Below are 26,391 nucleotides of genomic sequence, written 5' to 3' on the forward strand. Positions count from 1 at the left end.
CACACACACACACACACACACACACACACACACACACACGGTCATGCACCAACCACCTGAAGCTGCTATGTAACACTGCACTGTGCACAGGAAGCGATGGTCCACACACAGAGTCACACACCACCCACTGTACACACATGCATATACACACTTGTACACACATTGACAGACACACACGCACATATATACACATACATATTATGGACAGGTACACAACTTTCTCTATTCCCTCCGGGGTTTTCCATACTATCTGAAAAGTTTTCACCTAAGTTTCCAAACTTCTCTGAACATCTTTCATTACACTGGGCTCCAGCTGCTGAAACAGTGTCTTCTAACGTACTCTTCAATTTAAGGTCTGGTCCCTTATCAGTCCGTGAACAATTTCTCTGCTGCAGCTAGCACTCTTATCATTCTTAAGCCGTCCTTCAACTTAACAGGCCCGGACTTCTTTTACTTCAGTCTTCCCTTGCGCTCTACTGCGCAGCCCGAGAATGCTGATTTCTTTCTCCATGTTACTGAAATAATGTACTGGTTCTAATAAGCGTGTCACTACTTAAAGTCTTCCTGAAGGAAAATAAATGCATTCATGTGACCCAGGCTGTTTCCTCCTTAAAGTTTAGCTCATTCTCATTTCTGGGAGAGAGAAAGTATTTTCCTTCTTTAATTAGATATATACTCCTTAATAACAACATGCAGCAGTATCTGAAAAGCAAAAATCAAATCCACTAACATCAAGCAAATTCCAAGTCTTAGCAACACTATTGCCAGAGTATACCTGCCTCACACAGTTTCCTGAACCTGGTGGAGTCGCGCATTTCATGTTGGACTAACCAAAGGGTTAGTGGCTCAAATCCACCAGCCACTCAAAGGTAGCATGCGTAGTCTCTTCCTGTAAAGATTTAAAGCCTCAGAGGTGAAGAGAAGGGTTGCCAAGGGCCAGAATCCACTCAGTCACAATAGGCTTGATTTTAAAATCGTCTACAGAACAGCCGGCCACTTCCTTCTCCCATGGACTGGCTGGTGCATTCGAATCAGTAACCCCTACGTTAACAGATGGGCACTTAACCACTGTTCCACCAGAGGTCCCTTTAGAGTTACCTAATGAAGAGGGGGTGATGTGAAACCAGTTCAGACAAGCCTTGGGGGGCAGCCACAGCCCCTCTTATACTAACTGGCTACTTCACGTCGGGGCCCCCGAGTGCAGGCTTGCTGAGCAGTCCAGGGGGTCACGTCCTCCAGGCACACACTGCTGATTCAATTCGGGGCGGTGGGCGGATGAAGAGCTTGGGCTCCAGGGAGCCTAAATAGCTGGCAGCCTCTCCCCACATTAGGAAAAATCGGGACCACAGCCAGAGACCCAGCTGGCAGCAATGACCATATTCCTTATAATTAAGCCAGTTAAATAAATGCTATTGACTTAACTTCTCCAAGTCTTGGTGGTTAGACTGGGTCAATCTGGTCAGACACTGAGTGTCGGCCTCCTTTTGACCTGAAATCAATAAGCCAACTTTCTGATTCAATAGGATTTGAATTCTGATCACAGGGACTCCCACATATGCAGAACGGAATGGCTCCTCAGGGCTTTTAAGGCTGGGAACTTTCAGTAGCAGTGAGCAGACATTTGGGGTGACAGTGACGTGCTAACCCGTGGGCATTCCCCTTGCTGGGCCAGCGCAGTGCCGCTGGTAGAGAGGCAGCACGGTCCACAGGCAGGCGGGCGGAATGGACCACCTGCTCCACCGAAGATGCGCGATCTCTTCCTATTTGATTTACAGCCTTTGAAAACCTGCAGGATCAGCCATGAGTCAGTTCTGACTCGACAGCAAAAAACACACCAAAACCAACAGATTCCCAGGTTCACATGGACACTCGATAAGCTCTCGCCCACCGTGCCTAGGATGGCACCCACCGCGCCCAGGGTGGCACCCACCGTGCCCATGGCCCACCGTGCCTAGGATGACACCCACCGCACCCAGGGCGGCACCCACCTGGTACATGTGGGCAACGTTGAAGCCCAGGTACCTGGCCCCGTAGAGTTTGCCGTCAGACCACTTGACTTGCACAGCTTCTCCCTCAGGCGGAGGTCCCAGCTTCACACAGTCTCGGCTCTGCAGAAGAAACACAGACGTGCTTTTCAAGGTGGGCACTCAGGTGACTGCAGTTAGACGAGCGAGGGACGGTCCTCCACCATTCAAAGGAGACAGTGGAATTAGAACGAGCGGCGGATGGGCCTGGGTGATTCAAGGGAGTTACTGTAACTAGAACTGAGCAAACGGCCGAGCCTGGGCCATTCCAGGGAGTTCGTGCTTCTGTGCTGTCAGGGTCAGGACCCAGCTCGGCCTCGGGATAAGCTGCGAGCTGGGAGGACTGACAGCCAGCCTGAACCAGAGAGCTGCAAAGGAACCGCCAAAACCCAAGCAGTAGAAACCTTAGCCTTTGTTAGTGGCCTCGTCATAGGAAACAATCCCAAACACACACGGTTCGAATCCACCAGCTGCTCCATGGGTTTAGAAGGGCCAATCTCCTCTTGTGCAATTTACTGCCTCTGAAACCCTGCCGGAAGGTCGGCGATGGGTCATTTCTGACTCCATGCACACAACAACCATAGTAATGGGTAATGAGGGAGAGATTAAAAAAAAATCCGCTATAGAATAGGGTGGGGGATAAGTAATGAAATTATGCATACAAACAGTGTTAGCTGAGGAACAGGCTGGCCAGTGACATTTCTATAGCACATGCAGGAAACAATACCTTTTGTTTGACACTAGCTCAAGAACGACTGTGCAGTAATCAAGGTCCACACTAGCTTACGTGTGTTTACTCTGCAGTGGGATTCTGACTCCCAGGAAACGGATCAGTGTAGGTCAAGTCCAGGTCTAACAGCCCACTATGGATCAGAAGGGAGGCAGAGCGAAGCCCGTGTGTACACGGCACACTAAGATGGTACACACTAGGCTTCCTGGTTAATCCACTCCTCAGACACTGTGTGAAGCAGGCAGCGATGGCCCACCCCCATTTTACAGACAAGGAAACTGAGTCTCCAGGGGTGAAACAGAAAACCGGACTAAGAGCCAGCATCAGGTATCAGGAAGTAAGGGGTAGGGTGGGAGGATGAGCGGAACAGCGGGAGGTAAGAGGCAGGTACTGGAGGGGCATCCAGCAGGAGCACCGGGGGAGGGCAGTGAGGCTGGCAGGGGAGTCCACTTTGCCATCCTGCTCTGAAGGCCACTGCCTGCCTGCCTCCCAAAAGCATGCTTCATTTCAAGGTGAAGCACCATGGCATCTGTAACGAGAGGTGTCCCCCCCACCTTACAGTCTCTCTGATGTGGGATTACACTGCCATTAGATGCCACCAGGTTGATTTTGATTCAGTGGGACCCCAAGTAACAGAGTCGAATTACCTCAGAAGGTTTTCTTGGCTTCAATTTTTACAGGAAGAGGTTACTGGGTCTTTCTCTCACAGAACTATTATGGGGGTACAAACCACCACCCGCTGGGAGCTAAGTGCAACCTTCACCACTGTATTACCAGGCTGCAGCTGCCATCAAGTTGACTCCAATTCCTGCGTATCCTAAGTATAACTATGCCCCAGCTGGTTTCCAATGGCTGAGTTTTCAACTGGAGGTCACCACACCTTTCTTCCAAGGCACCTCTAAGAGAACTTTGGTTGGTGGTAACCATTTGCACTACCCAAGGACTTCTCACACCCTAGCAATTCCTTCTAGAAGGTGCTTTTGGGGAGTGGAGGGCAATCAAGCATTCTGACAGTCTGCAAATTCTCATACACGTATATATTGAGTGTGACATAACAACAGTGCAATAACGGAGAAATTAAGCATCAGGCTGCATTGGTATATTTCATGCACATTTAACCATTCATGTGTTGCTAATGCTGGTATTTTACTGATGAGGCCAATGTGACTGATTGGAACATACACTTGTTCAACCAAGCTCTACGTGCAGAGACGCGGCCACTCTAGTTTAAATGAATAGCACACTCTGGAACTACTCAGCTGATGATGACCAGGAATCCACTGTGTAGTGGTTTTTATTATTAACAGAAATTGTGCATCAGGGCGGCCATCTTGAGAAGGTCACCAGTTAGGACGGATTTATCATAGTTGTAGGGAAGCATGATGAGTATGATAAAGCAGCATCAAGAGAGTAAACATATTTTTCAAGTTCTTTCAGAACCATTACTTTAAATAACAGTACAAATAAATATATTTGGGTCTCTCGTGGTCAAGGGATTATTGCTTGGCAAAGTGTCCTCGGGTGCAAATAGTAGTCACCCCTGCCTTCTGTATTTGGCCGTTAGTACATGCCAACTGGAGCCTGTGTTCGCGACTAAGACGAGTACGCCGCACTTCCGGCCAAGACGCCGGATATCCTCTGAGTGACCCTTATAAGTCCTTCTTGGTCCTGAAGTGGAGTGTCTGTCTCTGTTGCTGCTGTTTTTTAATTTAAAACCGAGCCAGCTATGGGACTAGAGGACGACCAAAAGATGCTGACTGGATCCGGAGATCGGAAGGAGGGGGAAGAAGAAGAGGAAGAACTAGTGGATCCCCTAACAACAGTGAGAGAACAATGTGAGCAGATGGAAAAATGTTTAAAGGCTAGGGAGCGACTAGAGCTCTGTGATGTGATGACTAGAGCTCTGTGATGAACGTGTGTCCTCCCGATCACACACAGAAGATTGCACAGAGGAGCTCTTTGACTTCTTGCATGCAAGGGACCACTGTGTGGCCCACAAACTCTTCAATGGCTTGAAATAAATGTGCAGGCTGATAAACCCCATCCTTCATCACCTGGGCATCTGGATATGTTCTTACAGTTTTAAACATGCCATCTGTTTTGTTTAAGTTTGTGTGAACTTCATGGATTTTTTGCATTGGCAAGGAACTTCATGCAATTAGCAGTCATTCCATCTTAATAAAGTTCATTGATATGCAGATCTAAAAAAAAGAAATTGTGCATCATAAGCGAGCGGCCATCTCACTGTCTGGCTCAGACAGACAGGACGGTTCAGCTGTTCCTTCACTGCAGCCTGTGGTTCTGAGTAAATCGTGTCTGTCTGTCTGTCTGTCTCTGGGGCTCCACAGCAGTTTGTATCCACTTGACACTTGTCAGAGAAAGACAGGTAGCCTCGCAGTGAGGACTGACAGCTTGAATCTGACAGAGGGTCGCTGTACGCCGGAAGTCACTAGACTGCAGTGGGTCTGCTTGCTGTGTTTCGTTTGTAAAGCATGCTAGGAAGGTGTTTCTATGTGCGTACTCCTGAGTAAGGAAGCCTGGGTCAGCTGGGGATGACGGTGAGCTGAGACACAGTGTTCTAACAGTTGAGGGATGTAGGATGAAGTATGCTTTTTCCTGGCCCTATTCTTTCTTGTGGAGGGAGCTTTGGGGCAAACTCCCAGGGGTTCCAGGGGTCACTGTCAAGGCAAACACTGTGGTATTTGTCAACCATCCAGCTATCAATGCTTCTTAGTTTTTGGACCTAACTCCCCAAAAAGTCACAAATGGCAGACACTGCATTTGGCCAGAGGCGGTGGGAAGGAACTCTGAGACAGTGGAGTGCTGGCCACCAGCCTGGGCTGGGAAGCTGAGCTCAGCACCCTCCACACCCCACTCCACACCCCTCCATGCCCTCCATCTCCGGAGCTGCCCTGCACTGTGCTCTGCTCCCCCCGAGAGGAGGGGCCTGAGACTGCCGCACCACCTGTGACTGCATTAAAAACCAAACAGCTGGATGTCTTCAAGTGGATTCTGACCCCTGCAACTCTGTGTTGTACAGCAGAACCAAGCTCCCTGTGTTTTCAAGGGCTGATTCACAAGTGCTTCTGATGGACTCCAACCTGCACCCTTTCAGTCAGCAGAGACTGTGCAAACCGTTCTTACCACCGAGGGACTGGGGTCCACTCCATCCCATATAAGCCACACGACCCACATCTGCCTCCTAACAAAGGGGGTCCAGGTCTTCTTCGTCCCTAAAGCCCGGCTCTTTTGTTTCTAAATTCCCTCTCCTCTGACCGGGAGCTTCCTTCTTGCGCAGCACTGCGGTGTCTGCTGTTGTCAAATGCACAAAACACTCAGTAGATTGTTCACAGTTCTTGTGAAGGCAGAACGTCAGATACTGAGTGAGGGGCAGGTGTAAGAAGTCTGACAGCGCCAGGATTTAGTTCACTGGAGACAACAGCTTGGGCTCTTGCTTCCTGCGAGACTCCAGCTGGCTCTCACTCCAGGGCTGGCTGTGGGGACCCAGGGTTAGACCAGACCTTGTCCGGCCTTGATCTCAGCACCAGCCGCGACATGCATTTTAAATGAGGCTTCAGTGTCTCCTCGTAGCTCTATGTGCCCTAGGTGGCTTTGCTTTTAAGCATGCTGGAATTTGAGATGAGTTATATTAAAGGATAGAAAATGCTAAAGAAGTCATTCCTGGTGCGTTCTTGGTGCATTCCTGGCTTTAGTTAGCACCTTATATGCATAAACAGCCTTGACCGATGCATTTTTCTCGGTTCCTCTGCAGATGCTCAGAAGCAGTGAGCCTTCACCTGGCATAAATAGCTGCTGCCACTTGTTGTCCTGCCTCCAGGGAAGCGGCAACTCCGAATCTACCAGCGCCTTGTTCACAGGGACACTGAAGTCTGCCGCTATCAGCAAGTCCATAGCTGAAGTGCTACACAGATGACAGGGACATTAAACACTGGTCACCATGGCCAAGCGCGGCCTGCTGGCGATCATCAGGTACTTGAAGGACTAACACGTGTCTATCATCTTCAGCAAGGCCGGGGGGAGCTCTGAATCCCTGCCACTCCATTTCCCTGTCATTCCAGGTCACTACACTTCTGCCAAAGCTGGGGCCAAATTCCCGTGTCCATCCACTACAGGGAAAAGCCCCTGACTGTTTGGATTATGTGAATTCTCAAGTTCTTCGAACTTTTACCAGATCTCTTAAAGAGACCCCCAGAAGCTGCTGTGGATGGGTATCACCCGTCTTAAGTAGTGATAGACACTACTTAAGTGTCTATCAGGAGTCGCTGCCGGCGCAAATGATCAACGTACTTCAAAGCTAAACAAAAGGCTGGCAGTTCTATTCTACCGAGGTGACTGGAAAAAAGGCCTGGTGATGATGTGATGAAAATGCAGCCCTGGAAAGCGCCGTGGGGCATGGCTCCACTCACGGACACAAGCTGGGATTCCCAGGAGTCAGAGTTCGATCACCACCGCTGTATTAACTGCCTGAGGTATTTCAGCACCCATAACAATGCCCCTCATGGAGTCTATGGTTTTCATTTTACACAAAGTGGGGTGAGCACCTGGCCCAAGGCCACCTGGTGGGTTAGCAGAGCTGAGATGCAAACCAGGTCTGTCTGCTCCCTGTACGGTTGGTTATTCCCTGGAGAGAAGCCAGCACTGGACCCATCTCTGTAGTGGTGGACACTGGCCGTCAGGCAGGCACCTCCCACAGCAGCTCCTGAGACACGAAGGGGCAAGCACCCCAGGGCTGTAACTCACTCCTATAAGGGGAAAGTCTCCACGTGAAGAGGACAGGTTATCCCCTACCCCTTCTACCCCTTTCTACAAGTGTTGGTAGGGGTTCAAAATACATACAGGGAACAAGATATGTCAATAACCATCTAGGTTGCAAAAGAGAGAGAAAGAAAGAGGAGCTTGAGGAAAATGTCTGTTATGGCTTCTAAAAATAAATGTCAGTCCTTGAAGCTGGGGAGAAAAGGATGAATGAGAAGGTGATGCACCAGGGGAGAAGGGTGGGGTCCTCGAGTCCCCAGAGCTCTGAGCACAGGTCAGTGCTGCCCAAGGCCGCCTCACCTCTCACAGCAAGACCGCACATGCCGACCTCCTAGCTGCCCGGCCGGCCACCACAGAAATGCCACCAGCTGGGAGTTTGAAAAAGTTTTTCTTCTCACAGTTCAGGGTCTGGAAGTCTGAATTCAGGGTCTGAATTCAGGGCCTAGCGGGATCTGGGACACAGTCCTTCCTTGTCTATTCCTGCTTCCAGTAGCTGCCAGCAGTCTTTGATGTCCTTGAGCTTACAGATGCACTGTCCCTGTCATCTGCCCGCCCCTTTCTCTGTGTGTCTCTGCAGTAACCCCGTGACACACTGCCATTCCTGCACCAGCCCCATTCCCACTGTTGCGTTCCCTTTTCAGAAGTGGACCATAGGCCTTTCTTCCTAGGATCACGTTGCCTGGGAGCTCTGCTGAAACTACACGGCATCGCAGCAACACAGGAGGGTCCAACTGGCGGGCAGGTGCTGCCTCAGGTGCTCTGGCTGGGACTCAGAGCTGGGTCTTCCTGACAGAAGGTGGAGTCCTGCCACCGAACCACCAGAACTCCCAAGCGGGAGGGTTAAAGCAGGAAAAAGGGAGGCAGTTCTCAGCATGATGGAACTTCGAGGGGACATGCAGGCATAGAATAAAAACCCACCGCAGGAAATCGTGTGAAGCAGAAACCCTCTGTAGAGGGCTTACTGCACACCGTGTGGTTATGAAGGAGCTCTGGTGGTCACCTGAGTTACGTGCTGCACTGATAAAAAGTCAGTGGTTCAAATCTACCAGCTGCTCTAAGGGAGTAAGAGACAGTTTTCTCCCACAAAGATGTGCAGCCTCCGAAAGCCTACGGAGGGGTCACCATGGGTCAGAGCCAACTCGGTGACACTGGGCGGCTGGGGTTACCACAGTCCACGGAGCTTCTAGATGATTCTAAACTGGAGAAACCCAAAATGGGATTTTGACGAAGCCACCTCCAAGAAAATTCAAGGAGGAGAGATCACACAGGAGCTTCTAGAGAAGAGCTCAGATTTCCTTTTTAAAAACCCACCACAACAAAACAACTTGGCATATTTCCGCAAAACCACCAAACATATCTTCTGATATAAAAATAAAACTCATATGGAAACTACAAGAAGGTAATAAAGTTGAAAAATCCTAATCACCTATGATTACACTCTCCAGAGATAATCAGTAACATTTTGATGGACCTACTTTGAAAATGTTTCCTTTGCATATTTATGTTTTTGTACATAATTGGGATCATGCTGTATATTCAAAATTGGACCTGATTTTTCCCATTTAATATACTGTGGCATTAAACACCCTTGGAAAATGGGATTTTCAGGAGCTGCATAAATTGTCCCCGTGGCCTTCCTCCAGGACACGCTGGGGCTCTTTCAGATGGAAGGGAGGGGCTCACCTGTCATCAGGTCCACCAAGCGCAGCATCTGGGGAGGGGTATCATCAAGGGAAACTCTGTCCTGAAAGCACGGCCTGGAACATTCTCCATGCATTCCAGCATCCTGGAAACCACAGCTTCGCTGTTTCGCCCAGAAGTCTCAAAAGTACAGTGTCTGCAGTGGACATCAAGAAGCCCAGTGCTGCCCGGTCATTTCTGTGAGGCCCAGCAGTGCTCTGGACGGGCCCAAGGTCCCTCATGAGGATATGACCGACTGTCAGGGAGACATCCCCTGATGGGTGGGCGTGTGAGGGGCTCTCAGAGGAGGTTTTGGGGAGAGGGTGGATGGGTCAGGCTGAGGGGAAGAGGACTGCGCTCCAGACCCGAGACGCCCTCAGACAAGAACCTTCCAGTCAGTCCTAATTCCCAGCAGCCCTCCAGTGGGTTTCTGAGGCTGGAATCAGATACGGGAGACTGGCCATCTTTCTCCCTCGAAGGCCCTGGAGACTCGAAACTGCGACAGAGACTTTGGGTCAGCAGCACAGCTGGCTACACGCGACACCACCGAACTCCCAGGGAAGAACTAGCACGGGCAATTACGTATGATCGCAGTGGTTATCCCAAAGGCAGCCAGGTGAACAGGCGGGCAGACCAGGTCCACACCAAGCCCTATGACGTAAGTGACAGATCAGATGCCCGGCCTGACTGATCATTATGTGAAATTAAGAAGGAATGGCTCCCACAGCGTCCCTTTTCAGCAGGAAGTAGCTAAGAGAATACGCCATCCCCTTTTCCTTATGAATCAGGGTGAAGTCTCTCTCAGGGAGGAGTGATAGGGAATGGCAAAGGACACACCGACAAAGGAGATTAATCAGAACTGACTTTGACAAGCACTGTGGCAATTGGACAATTAAAACGGACATTCGGATGGCGGGGAAGAAGAACAAACTGGGGAGGAGGGTGGAAAGAATGGTGCGGCAATGAAGGAGTGAAAGCCCAGAATCCCTGTGAATGTTCATTGAAACTAATAAAATTTAATAATAATAAAAAAAAAGAAGGAATGGCTGTCTCAGGCTCCCAGATGATGAGAATGGAAATGATACGTAGATGTACCTACTGGGACTATCCAAACAGGAGCTTTGAATCCGTAGGGATTATGAACAGGTTAAGGGGGGCGATGCGCATTCAGGTCCCAGCTCAGCGCGCACTCAGACTGCGTGCCAGGGTCAGACTTACCTGTAGGATTCAGTCTTCCCCTGTCTCTGATAGTTAATGACCCTGTTACATCTCTGTTCTTTTTGAGGCCGGTTATTAGTCCCTATGTGGATCTGGCTAAACTCTGACTGGCTTAATGAGAACTGAACATTCTGTCAATTAATATTTCAATAGTGAGATGATCTTTCTTCAATCTACCAGGAAAAGAAAGGTACTGGCAGCCTCCATTCCTTTACCTTGAAATAGAACCTGAGTGTCCAGAAAGGATGTAGATTTAAATGCGAATAGAAACGAGGAAACGCAAAGGTGTGGGCCTGGTACAGCCGTCTGCAGGTACATCAGAATAGGAGCTCTGGTGATGCAGTACATGGCAGGAACCCCTTTAACCCCAAAGTAGCAGCTCTCTGGCACTTGGCTCCCCATAAGACAGGCAATCTTCTCCCGTGTAATTTACAGCCTCCAAACACCCACTGGAGGATGAACTATGAGTCAGTTCCAACTCAACAGCAACCCCCTCTTTAACATGGTCAAATAATCCAAGAAGGTACACACGGGGGGTATTTTTATGTATTAATAGGCAATGCACAACTTCACAGTTTCTCATCACATCGAAGATTCTACTTCTGAGTCTGGCTGCCTTCTGGATCTCCCTAGCCTCCCAGGCCCTTCCTACAGAAGAGAAGCCTCTTTCCAAGTTTACAATCCAAACATGAACACAGGAGTCCTGGTGGCACCGTGGCTGACGCATTCTGCTGATAACCAAAGGATCTGGCCTGAAACCCCCTGTCACTCCATAGCAGAGCAAAGAGACCAGTGGCTCCCGCCAACATTCACAGCCCTGGGAGCTGGACGGGCAGAGCTGCTCACTCTCTCAGCTCTCTTTCTCCCCGGATTCACCAGTGGGTTCTAAGATGAGGCCGTGTGGCTCGTAACCACGCACTTAACCACTGTGCCACCAGGGATCCTGTAATGATTCTTCTTTTTTTTTTTCCTATTTTGTGTGCGTGTACCGTCAAATAAGATCTGACTGGTACAAGAGGAGATTGCTCCTCCTTTTTTCAGCAGAGCATCTGGTGGATTAGAACTCCATACCTCTGGGGTTGCGGTGCAGCTTCTTGCCACTAGGCCACCAGAGCTCCCTTGTAATGATTATTCTTAAAGGGTCATTGTTGTTGTTAGGTGCCATCGAGTTGATTACAACTCACAGTGACCCTAAGAGTAACAGATCTGAACCCCGCCCTCCCCCGCGCCAGCCTCAGTGTCTCTGATACACTTGTGCCCACTGTTACAGTCACTCTGTCAGTCCATCTTGTCAAAGGTCTTCCTTTCTTTTGCTGACACTCCATCTTTCCAAGAAGGTTATCTTTAGTCAAGGACTGGTCTCTCCTAACAACAGGCCTAACTTTGTTGTTGTGTTTTTGCTGACTGCCTTTCAGTCAAGCACGACTCATAGTGACCCTATGAACAAAAGGCCTGAAAGCCCCTCTACAACCATCGACATTTATCAACGTTCAGAGAATGTCTGGAGGCATGTTGTTTAGGAAGTGGATGTCACTCCTGCTTCTAAACCTGTCACAGAATGTTCTTGGTTGAGTCACCTGCGATGCATAGCGACGTTATGTGCAGCAGCTCTGAACCCTTCCCTGTCCTGAGCCAGTCCCACTAATTCTGACACACCAACCCCCACTGACCCAATCACTGTATCAAACCATCTCACCCGGGGTCTCCCTCTCCTGCACTGTCCGTCCACCCTTCCGAGCATGATGGCCTTCTCCAAGGACCGATCTCTTCTGGCCGCGTGTCCAAAGTAAATGAGGCGGAGCTTCAAAATCCTTGCCTCCAAGGAGGGACTTGGCTTCATCCTCTCCAAGACAAACCTATTTGTTTTCTTAGCAGTCCATGGTATGTTCAAGACTCTTCTCCAGCCTTACGAGGCATCTATTCTTCTTCTGTCACCCTTAGTCATTGTCCAGCTCTCTGAAGCATAACAAGTAATTGGGAAAACCATGTCCCAGATTAGGCGCACCTTTGCATTTCCTTCCGCCTAAAGTCATGAAGGTAAGTATCACATGTGTTTTAGAAAAAGCAACATATGCACATTCCCTCACGATCCAGAGGCACCCGATCCACCCTCTACGGCACCGAGCAGCACTCTCTTCCCCTGGGCAATGGCTGCAACACGGACTCAAATGTTCCGAAGGCTGAAGACGGCACAGGATCGGGTAGACGCTGCTTTTCTGTATGGACAGTTTCTGTGAGTCAGGGCCGACAACAACAGTCTCCGCTTAGGGGGATATAGTATCATTGAGACTAGTGCACTATTTAGTCACCTCGACGTAAAACATTCTACACGCACTGGTTCATTAACAGCACCGAAAACAGTATCTGACCCACAGAAGTCACTCAGTATTCCCCCTTTCAAGTTATTATTAGTTACAACTTACAGCAACCTTATGAACGAGATATTAAAACTCTGACCTCCCTTGCACCATCCTCCCCGACCCCGCCATGCTCAAGCCCACTGTGCCAGTTACTGTGCCAATCCACCGGCTAAGACTCCTCCTCTGGCCCACCAGACCCTCTCCTGTTCCCAGCGCGTCCTCAGAGCTCCTAGCAGACCCCCCCTTGTATAGACGGTGAGAAATACAGTCAGCTCTGATTGGTCCTGACTCAACGGCACATAATAACAACATTCTACTCAAAAGGTAAAGAGGTTATAACTTAGAAAACATTGTACCATTTTGACTTAAGAGGCCACGAAGGGCTGAGAAGGAAGAGTGGCACCCAGAGTATGACGGGATCCCCAGGGACTCTGGGTCATGTGCGTCCTAAGAGGAATGAGCCATTTCTTTTGAGCCTATCTTTTCTATTAAACAGAGATGGCCCAGCCTATCCTGGCCTTGGAAACGATGCCTCCAATAACAGACTTTGGTGTTTCTCTGTTCCACGTTTAGTGGATGTCATGTAGCAAACTGCACTTAAGTGCCATGGCAGCCAAGATCATGTTAAAATGGGGGTGTCAGGGGAATCTTCTCCAAGTGAGCACTTATTCATTCATTTCTATTGCTTTGCTCACAACACAAGATTTCCCCTTTCTCCTATTTTTCTTCCTTCAGAAAAATGAAACATGTACGCATGTAAGTATGATCTTGGAAATGCTTGTTTGTGCCGAGGGTACAACTGTTTCATCGGTCCTCTAAAGAAAGCCATGGTGGCTCAGTAATAAAGAATGGCACTGCCAACCTAAAGGCACACAGTTCAAATCCACCGGCTGCTCCGTAGGACACAGATGGGCAATCTTCTCCTCTGAAATCAGATGTCTATGAAAATCCACTGGAAAGTCAGCTAGCTAACAGACCGTTACATGTTCCCTACAGCACATTCTAAAGGTACAGAAATTAGAACTTGGAAAGCAACCTTTTGAAGAAAGCTTCTAAAATGTTCCTGATGTTAGGCACACACATGTAGATGACATGTCCACATGGATTCATAGAAGTTCAGAAGGTCAGGGGGAAGCATTTCTCCCTGCTGCTGTATAATTCCCACAGAGGTGCTAAGTCATGAAACGGAAAGGAACCCCTTTTCTGAGCACCTCCCGGGTGCCAGGTGCCGGGGTGTGCGTGGACGCTGGGCTCTATGTTCTCCTTTAATGTTTAGACCACACCATGTATACACCGCATCCTTCTGAAGAACTGAAGCTCCCGCCTCACACCATATACAAAATCAACGCAAGATGGGTATCTCACAGCACAGCATTTCCGGGAACACCTATTATTTCAAACGTGCTCAGAAGTATTGTTTTGCCACCAGCATTTCCTCGACACCACTACTTACGTATCTCTGATCCCCACCTGCTGCCTGGCATATTCAATATTCTCAGTGCACCATCCCAAACACAGAGTGGACCTGAGGGTGGTCCCTGTGCCTGCGGGTCTTAATGCCGCCTGGAGAAGAGATGATGAAGTTCTGGAAATTAATAGCTTTGCCCTCAAGTTCAAGGTAGTTATTCTGATTTTGTTTGAGTCAGGATGAGATGTTCCTACTTTCTGTCCCCTTGGAGAGAAAAGCTGAGCTAGAAACGTCGTGAACCTGTCCCCTGGGCATAAGTTTCCTAAACCAATCACCTTGAGATAATTACCAAAGGAGACACAAGAGGACACTGCCGGGGTCGGGGGGGGGGGGCGGATATGGCTGTGTTTGAAGAAAAGCACAACAAACCGTGTCTTCGTGGTAACTAGTTAGTCTCCTGCAAGGACACCAGGGGGTGGCATGTCTCTCTACCAAAGGCCAGCACTAATACATGGAAATGGTCACTAAGGAGAAGGTGGCAGGATGGTGACCAGTGAGGTCCACACAACTGCCATGCTCTGCTGTCAGGCACAAGGTCCCACCTCCCAGCCCCTCCCCACCCACAAGCACACACTCCTGTCAGGGCCCTGTCATAACTATCAGTGACGTACTTGGTGTGGTGAACTGGTGGATGAGACCACGTCTGAGCTGAATAAGGACCCTCTGTCCAATAACTTTCAGTTCAGACTGAAAGGTATCATCAAAGGCCTCTCAAAAGATGTGATAGTTCCTGGGTAGGGTAAAAAGGTAAGTGATCAGCTCATAATTAAAAGGCTGACGGTTCAGCTTTACTCTCAGACACTTCGAAAGAAAGGTCTGACACTATACTTTTGGGAAAAACAAAAAACATTACCCATTGACCACCTTTGGAGCACAGTTCTCACACACACGTTGCTGGCATGAGTCAGAATCCACTTGAGATAAATTAGTCTTGTTGTTGTTGTTGTTGTTGTTGTTGCTGTTGCTTGCCATAAAGTCAGAAGCTACTTAACAGCTGGGCCTCCAGTGGGTTGCAGAGGCTGTAAATCACACCGTAGGACAAAGTATATCCTTCTCCCACAGAGCAGCTGGTGGATTTGAACTGCTTATCTTTGGGGCAACAGTGCAGCTCCTTACCACTAGGCCTCCAGAGCTCTGGTTTGGAAATAGCTTTATAGTTCTTTGTGATTTGTTTTTTCTTTGTCAACTCCAAGCCAACATGGAAATACTGTTCCCTTGGCTGAATAAATTCTAGGTATTCATCTATCAGTTCTGTGAAAGATGTGTTCACACAAGTACAACAGTGTGTTCTGTCATTATTACATTGTTTTGTGTGTTGCTTGGTTCTGATGTCTGAAGTATGCAGGAGAATTTGGGCTATTAAACTAATGTCTAGTTTTGTAGGCTTATGGGCATTAAGTGCTTAGACAAATGTGCCATTTGTGAGAATCACATATATTAAATTTATAATCATAGTTAAGATGTCCAAGGAAATTTGATTACCTAACTACAACGTGGTTAAAATTTGATCTGTCAAAGTAATACATGACATGAGCATTAATCGAGTGAAAGAGTTTGTTCTTATTTTTTATGCAAACATTATTAGATTTTTAAAATAAAATCTGTCAGCTGAATTTAAAAGCTTAAGTGGATTTTAAATTGAATGTTGATTAAAATCCAAGTGTTAAGAACTGAATTGTGTGCCCTCAAAAATATGTGTTGTAAATCCTAACTCTGTGGTTTTAATCCCATTTGGGAATAGAATTTCATTGTTCTGTTAATTAGATAGTATTAACATAGTATGTGTCTTACTTCATCTCTTCTGAGATATAAAGGAGAATAAACACACAGAGATGGCAGAAGATAGAGCCACACCATATGAAGATCAACATGGCGCCATGAGGCCAGAACATTCTCAGAACAGAGAGCCTTCCCATAGAGCCTTGAATCTAAATGTTTAGCCTCAGAGCGAAGAAATAAATCTGTTAAAGTCACCTATTTGTGGTATTTCTGTTACAGCAGCAATAATAACTAAGACATCCAGTAAAAGTTCTTTTTCATATAGACAAACCTAACACAGAATTACAATTCCAACAGTCGTAAGAGAAGCCCCTGAGGTGACGCCTAGCTCTACAAGCAGGAAACTGAAGGCAGGACACCTCTCCTGAGCAGGTTAATGCCGTTATGACCAAATCTGTGCGACTCTAAATCAACAGGTCTTGGGAACCTTCTCTGCCCACAGATGCTGGAGCACTAGGGATTGCCATGCAGGGAGGGGCACCAGTCTAGCACAGGCCCTCCGGAATGGGCAGGACGACATAAGACTTCCCATGAGGCTGGCCTCTCAGGAAAATGTCTCCAAGTCCTGTACTGTTGGCCACCACAATGTCTTGAGCCAACCCGAGAACTGAGAACCATGCCCACCTCAAAATTAAAAAGTCACCGGGACCCAGAAATCCTTCCCAGGACCCCGTGGCAGAGAAGGTTTCGGGGACGCTTTATCCTAGGCTTGTAACCTACTCAGATATCTTGTTTTGCTTCTAGAGTGTCTAGAATCACTCCTATGCTTATACTTGTCAAGTTGGGGCTGCAGAATGCAGAGGCCAGAGCCAAGGCCCACACTGCGCCTGCTGGCACCGTGCTGTGGGGTCAGTTACACTAAGTCGTACAGAGCAGGGTGGCTGGAAAGGCGTGAACTCAGGGAAGAGTGGCAAACTCACTCCCAACACAACTGCTACCTCCTGGATCTGGGCATGTGGACAAATCAAAGTTGGCAAGTATCACATCTGGGAAAGAAACACAGGCTTATTATGAAAAACACCATGTTGTTGTTGTTGTTATGTGCCGTCGAGTCGTTTCCGACTCATAGCGACCCTATGCACAACAGCCCTAAACCCTGCTCTATCCTGCGCCAACCATACCGCCTCTGACACACCCATCCCGATTACCCCAGTCACCGAATCAATCCATCTCATAGAGGGTCTTCCCCTCCTGCGCTGTCCCTCCACCCTCCCAAGCATGATGTCCCTCTCCAAGGACCCGTCCCTCCTGGCAACATGTCCAAAGTATGTCAGACGAAGCCCCAGAATCCCTGCCTCCAAGGAGTAGCTTGGTTTAATCCTCTCCAAGATGAATCTGTTTGTCTTCTTGGCAGTCCATGGTACATTCAGTACCCTTCTCCAGCACCACAGCTCAAAAGCATCCACTCTCCTTCTGTCCTCCCTAGTCATTGTCCAACTCTCTGATGCATAACAAGCGATTGCAAAGACCATGGCCTGTATCAGGCGCACCTTAGTCTCCAGAGAGACACCGTTGTTCCTGAGTACTTTAGAGAGGTCCCTAACAGCAGAATTTCCCATCGCAATACGCTTTTTGATTTCCTGACTGCTGGTGCCAAGAGTGTTGACTGTGGAGCCAAGCAAACTGAAGCTGTGAACAATCTCAATCTCTTCATCATCCATCCTGATGCTGCCAATTGGTCCAGTGGTGAGAATCTTTGTCTTCTTGACATTGAGCCTCAGTCCATACTGAAGGCTGCAGTCCTTGACCCTTCACAGCAAGTGCATAGAAATGAAAAATGTAAACATGAATGGAAAGGATGATAATGATCACTACGGAGTCAGAAAAAAAAGGAGAGAAACAACCTCCCCACGACCACTGAGTTGATCCCTCCACTGCGCTCCCAGGGCTGCTAATCTGGATGGAAGGAGGTGCAGTGGGGCACAAGGAGCCACCAGAGTGCCTGCGGGGAGGTGGTGGAGCCACAGAAAGCAGGAAGCATCTGCTGACTCAGGAAGCTCTCCTACAAGCACCCACCTCCCCTAAGGAGCAGGGCTGCAGCGTCCATGCCAATTCCGATGACCATGGCAGAGCAAGCTAAAGGAGAAGTGGAGGACCAACTACAGGGTTTTGCAGACTCCAGCTGACAGCCTAAAAAACAAGCTTCAGTGGAGAAATGAGCCAAACAACATAGAGCATTAGGCAAATGTGCTGCAAGGGAACGCCCTTCAGCTTGAACCAAGCCTGTCTCTCTGAGAACTATCTTGAGTATGGCCCACATCATGGTCATTTCAACTGCCTCGAACGCACACAGAAGCTGGACGATGCAAAAAGACCACCGGAGAAGAGCTGCGCCATTCGAGCTGTGGCGCTGGCAAAGAATAGTCACTACACAGTAAGTACCAGGAAAAGGGGTGTGGGGGAGGGTGGGGATCCTTAAAAAAATACAACCAGAATGTTTCTTAGAAGCTTGGATGGCGAGACTTTGCCTCCTCACTTGGAACACATTATCAAGAAATCAATTAAAAAGGCCATCAAGTTTGATAGAGAGTCCATGAAAAAGCCGGAAACCATTGTCATGGTGGATTGATGCAGGGCTCTAACAATGAACTCAAACATACCAAGGCCCGGGAGGACGACTGGGGACCAGACAAACCTTCATCTCAGATGCATGAGGCTCTGGGAAAGGAAGTCATCGCCATGGCAACTAACAACAACAGGAGCCCTCAGCTCATTCAGCCCTTTCAACAAACCTAGGAGCAGAATTCTTATTCCTTCTCAGTGGAAACACTCCAAGGCTCTAAAGTAAAGCTCTAAGTAAAGCAATCTGCTTACAGCAGAGAGAAAAGCATCAGCGAGGGCCTCAGTGAGCGGAGCCTGGGGCAGATGAGATGGGATCCTTGGGGGCACCTTGGATGCACTTACATTTCAACAGATGCTGAAAAATGGAGTGTGTCCGCACGGAAACGTCCGTGATGGACTCTTGCTGTCGACTTTGTAAATGGGCCTGTTTCTCTTCCCACACCAGTGGTGAATGCTAAGTGCTTATCCCTGAGCACTTACAGGGACTTCTCACTGCACATCCTCCCCATGGAAATGAGTTCTCAGTATGAGGAGGAGAAATGGGGCAGGGAGCGACGGCGGGGAGACACACACACACTCCAACAGTCAACACTCTGCTGAGAACAGGCCCTGAGAGGACCCCAGGTTTGCACCAAGACCAGGAGAGTACTCTGAGTGCGATACGCCCTGACTGCTCAACACCCAAACGTGCGCTCCCAGCAAGAGTGGAGACAAGAACGAATGTGCGGGGAGGCAGCCACAATTTCATAGACTGGCAGAGAGCGGCTCGAACAATACATCTTCCACTCCGTCTGCTGACAGCTGCAGATTGCATGCAGAGCTTAACTGGGTCGATGTGCACGTTCGGCCAGTGCATTGTGGGGAGAACAGTTTTGGGGTATTTTCTGGCTAGCACTGAAATGAAGTACTTAGCCGTGGACAGGCATTTTCTGGTTGTCCAAAGGGTGTTATTCCCCATTGCTCCTAATACCTTCACTGGTCACATAATCCCAACACAGGCAATTTGATGTCTGGCAAATTTATTCTAAAATACGGACAGGCTGTATAACCAGACGGATTGTATTTATTGGGTTGGTCAGATGACTTATAGTTACTAATTCTAGAATTAAGGAACACAGCTTTTTTTTTTAAGAGGAAAATGCTTTGAGAAGACGGTAGTCATGTCACATACTTTAGGATGATTATACTTGATATTCTAAACTTGAAAACATTTAATATTTTTAAATTATGTCTCTATTTTCATTGCTAAAAACCAAAAATTTGCTTCTCAGGGAAACCAGAGTTTCTAGAGCCATGGAGGCTGGATGAATTTCCAAAAAGCTATTGCCCTAAAATAAACATTAAAGCAAACCTATCCCTTGAAGGCTTCTTTAAACCAAGCATAGCTGCCTTAACCAGTTGGTAAAGAATGCATGTCATGACCAATGTGCTTTTAAAGAAAACCCGTAACTGCATGGACTCAGGTGGACAACAACTCAGAGAAGAGGGGTGAGGATGGGTGCCCAACGTGACGGACGGAATCCACGTCACAGGGCCACGTGGAGGGCTGTGGAATCAGGAGACACTTCATTCATTCTGTACACTTTCAACAACTGAAAAACATTTTATTTTTTTAAACTTTGTCATTTGCCTGGTGCCATTGCAACAGCCCACATGAGAAAGGTGCTGAGCTCGAAGCTTGTCATAGCCAATAGTGGAGTCCTCCCGAGGCTGCCACCTCACAACACGCAGGGAGGTCGGCTGTGGGTCTTCTCGTTTTACTAAGAAAAAAATCATCCACACAATACAAGGAGGTGCCTTCTCTCCAGCCTCTGCCAACCCATCCTTGACCTCCACAGCCATGTGCACACACAGGGTCTGACTGCCGAACCTACAATCCTTATCAAACAAGCTAAGTTACAGCTACTCCAGGCCTGGGGGATTCTGCGTGTTCACGTTGTTGACTGGAACGCCAGGGTGCACAGCCTCATCTTCTACACTCCAGCGCCTGTGCCTGTCGCACACAGCAGCACACGCTTAGAATCCCACAGTGTGGCAAACACAGGGAACTGGAAGATGGCAAAGGAAAGACGCGAGGAATTTCAGTAAAATACCAGGATCACAGACAGTGATTCCCCGAGTACGCACTAAAAACATGCCAAGAAAACATTCAACGGCGAGGGGTGTAGAAGGAACTACCAATGTCCAGAATTTGCTCGTGTTTTGAATTAGAAGCCAAGTGTCCCAAAGAGCACCGCAAACCCCGTTACTGCTGAGAGGATTCTGGCGCACGGCGAGCCAATGTTGGCGTCAAAATGTGCAACATGGGCTTTCATCCCAGGAGCTCTGGTCTTTCTCCCAAGAGGACCTGAGTGGATTTGATTTGAACCACCAACTTTCCAGTTAGTTAGCAGAGCACTTGACCTTCACCTTGAAGGCATGGCTCCTTCTAGTAGGAGGACACTCGGGAAATAATCAGGAAAGACAGAGGCGACATGTTCCAGCTAGGACTCTATAGGACAATTCACTACCTTGGTGGGTGATCAAGTGTGATACGCTCTTTCCCAGAGAGTCACGTGGCAAGAGGTCCCTCTTACCAGCAGACAGGAGTCTGGCTAACAAAACCAACCCAAGAAAAATGCTTCTTCAACCCCAGGAAGGCAAAATTCTAGAAATATACAGAAACATGCTCCTAAGGCTGCACTGAATTTTCAATGGAACCTAACACATAATTATTCTTAGCAGTAAGAATCTGCGCTGCAATCCTGAAGGCACATGGTTAGGCTCTACCAGCTGCTCCACAGAAGAAAGATGGGCAATTTCCTTCCATGTAAGTAACTGCCTCAGAAAACCCGCTGGAGGGTCGGCTACGGGCTGGTTCCGACCTGACGGTACAACAAGGAGTCACCTAGACAAGCTTCATATGCCGACGTTCATGTGCGTGCTTGTCCCAACAGGTGGAACAACCAGCACACGCCCACCAAGGCTCCCCTGGGTAGGCGAGGCACGCCATGCACACGACGGCTGCTCCACAGTCACCAGACCAGCAAAGACACGGGGGACACAGCACAGGTGAGTCGTCAGAATCACATCGACCCGAGGAGGACAAATGCTGTGTTATCTCATTTACATGAGATAATATGAAGAAACCAAAGACTACCAATGGTTGACAGCGGAGGGAAAGGAAAGCTTTTGTTTGACAGCACCGAGTTTATGCTAAAGTAGGGGGATTTTTTAATTTCTAGTGCCAGGAAAACAAACAGATTCATCTTGGAGAGGATTAAACCAAGCTACTCCTTGGAGGCAAGGATTCTGGGGCTTCGTCTGACATACTTTGGACATGTTGCCAGGAGGGACGGGTCCTTGGAGAGGGACATCATGCTTGGGAGGGTGGAGGGAAGGCGCAGGAGGGGAAGACCCTCTATGAGATGGATTGACTCAGTGACTGGGGTAATCGGGATGGGTGTGTCAGAGGCAGTGCGGTTGGTGCAGGATAGAGCAGGGTTTAGGGCTGTTGTGCATAGGGTCGCTATGAGTCGCAAACGACTCGACGGCACATAACAACAACAACAACAACAATAATATAGTCGTAGAATAGAGAACCCTGGTGATATGATAGTTAAAAGAATTTGGCTGCTAGCCGAAGTTGGCAGTTCAAGCCTTCTGTGTGATTCTTACCCCCACATGGAAATATACCCAGTTAAACATGCACAAGGTCACATTCATAGATGCCTCTTCTCCAGTGATACACAGAGAAGAGGAGGAGGACGTAAAGGACCCTAAAATGCAGACACTGGATAATGGCGGAAAAAGAGGGGTCTGTGTTTGGTTTCCTGACCACACACAACGCCCATTTCATTCAGTGACCGTAGGAAGGTTAGTCTGTGTGCACCTGGACAGCAGGTAGGATGCTGAAGGGCAGGGAAGCTCCTGGGCAAACACTCCGCTGCCATGGGAAGACAGCCAACGGGACTAGTAACACCAAGAGGCTCCTGAGAAGAGGCCAAATGGAGCAGCTGACCAGTCAGCAGGAGCCCCGGGGGAGCACTCACCACGATGTCTTCAGGAAACGTGTCCCGGCTGTACGAGCCGTCGTCAAACATCACCTCATAGAAGGTCTGCGACGTCACGGCAATCACGCTGCAGCTGTAATAGCGCGTGTTCCGATGCTTTGAGATGACCGTCTGGCCCACGCCGATGACCTTCTCGCAAGCCTTGGGCTTCGGCTGTGATGGGCAAAGGGGGAGGAAAGGCAGGAGGCGGGAAACAGGGAAAGAAGGAAGGAAGGATGGGCAGACAAGAAAAGGAACATTTACTGAGAAACCAGCACTCGCTCCACTGAGACCCTGCACTTTGAATCAATGGCTCAGTCATTTCAAGCTTACAGAAAAGCTGTAAGAACACAAACGGTCTAAACAGTGCCTGCATATCTTTTTTTGCCTAGGATTGCACGTTGTTAGCATTTATTTATTTTTATTTGCGTAGAACTTTATAAATCATACTGGTTTATCATCTAATCGTTCATAGAAATTTTGTTCTGTAACATTAATGACAATTGATGCTGACATTTTTAAAATGTGCTGCATTTATCTGCACATTCTGTTAACCCTCTTCTATATATAAACGTGCGTTTAGTGTCTATGCAGATGTTCTACCTCTATATATTGTGTTGTTGTTGATTGCCATTGAGTCAAACACGACTCATAGCGACCCTATGAACAAAAGACCTTAAGCCTTCCAATAACTTCATTGTTTCTCAAAGTTCATAGAGTTTCCAGGGCGTGTAGTTTAGGCGTGTCCACATCAGTAGAAAACTGAGCAAACCCCACAACCTGCTGGCCTTGGTAAAGCTGCCTCTGGTTCACCATCATTTCACGCTGATTTGGACACGGAACGCATGCAGGTCAGCAGGCTGGAAGGATGACCGGCTCGCAGACTAACACACGACCTTCACTGACCTCAAAAGTCCACAAGCATCAAGCACACCCATTCCAGGGGTGCACTTCGGAACAAGGACTCATTTGCGATGCTACTCTGATTGGGTTTAGGATTCATTTTTGGAGGAAAAAATTACTGACAACCGCACTCCGTAACTGATTATAAGCCTCAAAAATATCTCCTGTTGGTGAAGTCTGAGAACGTATCGATGTCAAGAACGTCATTTCTGATGGGAGAAGACGACGTGTTAGTGGGCCAATCAGATTATAAAGAAATGGCCAAGCTGTTTTGAAGATTAGCTTGGTGGCTAAGGTTGGGATAGCTAAATTTTCTTTGACTCAGTCTGCATAGCAATGAACAAGTAGTAGACAAGAAAACAAATTTAAAGGGGTGGGGGTGGGGGGACCAACCCAACAAACTACCATTAATTTGAGATGCTGGGATATAAAGAAACTGTTAAGGGATCTTAAGGACCACTGATAAGATAGAACGCAGGGAGATCCAAGGAACCGTAACTCACTTAGATGTTGGAATGCGCTCCCAGACACTGGAGTTCATGAAATTCTCCCAAAGGTCCTGTAAGGGAGCTGTGATTTTCATCAGATAGATGAAGTGACCGAGCTACAGACACACATGACTTCGTCAAGCTCCAGAGGCGGGTTAGGGAGTATTTGGGGCAGTGAACTCTCCACCACAGGAGGGGCTCGGGACCACCAAACAAGAAAACAGGGTGGAAATGACTCCAGGAAGGAAGCGTACGCCACCACTGCCCAACTCCACTGCAGGAGAGGCAGTTACAAGAGCGACCTCCTGTGGGTTTCCCGAGGATACAAACCTCTGACCAACTTTCTCCCACAGAGAAGCAGGGGGATTCGAACTTCCAACTTTTCAATTAGCGGGATTTCATGTTATGCACTGTGCCACCAGGGCTCTTTGGAGTCAAGAAGGTTCTCCTTTAACCCAAGCCACCACCACCATGTCTATCCCCCTCCAAAAGGTCCCCCCACGCAGTTCTCAGGCTAGACAGCTTGAAGGGCGGTGGCTGTTAGGTGCCATCAAGTCGGGAGCGATTCCTATCTGACCCTCCGGCTGCTTTAAAGCCCATGAGAGGAGAGTCCCTATTTCTCCTGCACAGCAGGTGGCAGAGGTGAATGCAGCCTCTACAGCTGTTCTCTGCACAACTCCTCACCATGCGGCCATGAGCGCTGCGGAAAGCAACCAGGAAGTGACACTGCGGGAATTCAAGCACGTGCCAAGAGACGCTGTATTTCTAGAAAAGCAATGATGTCAGTCTAGAGACTGAGGTGTGCCTAATCCAGGCCATGGTTTTCACAATTAGTTGGCATACATCAGAGAGGTGGACAGTGACTAAAAACAACAGAAGAAAAATCGATGCCTTCCAATTCTGGTGCTGGAGAAGTCCTGACCATACCATGGACTTCCAAGAAAATAAACAGGTCTGTCCTAGACAGAGAGTGAAACCAAGTTTCTCCTTGGAGTCTAGGATTTTGAAGCTCTGTGTCACATACTTTGGGCACATTGCCAGGAGTGATCAATCCTTGGAGGAGGACACCATGCTCGGAAGGGTGGAGGGACAGAGCAGGATACGAAGACCCTGGATGAGAAGAAGTGATGCAGTAACTGGGGTGATGGGGGTTGGTGTGTCGGAATTAGTGAGACTGACTCTGGCCAGGGCAGGGTTCAAAGCTGCTGTACATAAGGTGGCTATGAGTCCCAAGCAACTCAATGGCACCTAACAACAACGGTAAAACGAGAGAAGATAGACGATCCTCCCATGTGATTTACTGTCTCTGAAAATCCACTGGAAGGTCACCATGGGTCAGTTCCAATTTGAAGGTATACAATTACAACAAAGGCAAATATGGTAACTAGGAATACCTAGTTTCAAAGTTGTAATGAGCATAAATAATATTGTTAAACTATATTAAAATTTAATACCTATGATAATAAGATGACAATTTCTATTCAGGATGGAGTCAGAAATCACTAAATCCACAGCTGCATCTTCCAAATGGAAAGGATTGCTAAGCACTGGCTCAGAGGTTGGTGAAAAAAAGAACTGTGGCTGTGTCCTCATCCTTAAAGCTCTTCCTGTTACTAAATTGTTTAAAAGCTTTTATCATGAAATATAAAGAATCATGTTAAATAAACTAAAATGAAAAATATTTCAAAGTAGATTATGGATACTATAATGTTACAAATAAAATATGTATGAATGCATGAATGATAAAGCAGTGTGTTGTGTAAACTTTCACTCAGATCACAATTTAAAAGTTGTTAAAAAGCCTGTTTTTTAAAATTGGAATTTATATCAAGAATTCAACATTTAAGCAACAGGAGTCCCTGAGTGGCACAAATGGTTATATATTGAAGCTGTTTCCTTAGAAGTCTAGCATTCAATCCCATTCACAGGTCCCTCTGAAGGACTGTTCTAATTCCAAAAACTCAGCCAGTTCCCTTCCATCAGAAACGCATGAGGGTGTCTTCTCAGGTGAACAGAAGCTGCAATAATGTCCCGGGTCCACACAAGCACACCACAGTCAACAGAACTCAAGGAAGGCGGTTCTGGGAGGGTTAAGTCACAGAGACTGAATGGGGGTCTTGTTAGGTCCCGAAGGTTGGCCCAAGAATACAGCTTAAATACCAGGGGCTGAGCAACATATTCTCAGTCGTCCTTTCTCTCCATGGGGTTTCTGCCAGGGGCCAGACAGCAATTAAGTGAACATGACCTCCGCAGCAAGAACTCAGAAGGAGACGCCGGGTCTGCGGGAGGAAGACGATGTGAGTGCTGGCCACGCCAAGTTTTCTCTGAGCAGACCTGTCCGCACACCTCACACGGTGCCCCGCCAGCAGACA

The 26,391-nt window shown here is 48.1% G+C and overlaps 1 protein-coding gene across 1 annotated transcript in view; it reads right to left on the bottom strand.

Annotated features, from left to right (window-relative positions):
- Window positions 1-26,391, bottom strand: part of KDM4C (lysine (K)-specific demethylase 4C) — a 311,865-nt gene that overhangs the window by 8,976 nt on the left and 276,498 nt on the right. Inside the window, exons 18-19 of the mRNA XM_006881356.1 lie at window positions 22,629-22,802; window positions 1,989-2,108 (exon numbers count right to left, since the gene is read on the bottom strand). Of these exons, the coding sequence (XP_006881418.1) occupies window positions 1,989-2,108; window positions 22,629-22,802 (294 nt within the window). The remainder of the gene's footprint in view (window positions 1-1,988; window positions 2,109-22,628; window positions 22,803-26,391) is intronic.

This window comes from Elephantulus edwardii, unplaced genomic scaffold, assembly GCF_000299155.1.
Source record: "Elephantulus edwardii isolate Elephantulus edwardi_28Jun2011 unplaced genomic scaffold, EleEdw1.0 scaffold00014, whole genome shotgun sequence".
In the NCBI taxonomy this organism is placed as follows: domain Eukaryota; kingdom Metazoa; phylum Chordata; class Mammalia; order Macroscelidea; family Macroscelididae; genus Elephantulus; species Elephantulus edwardii.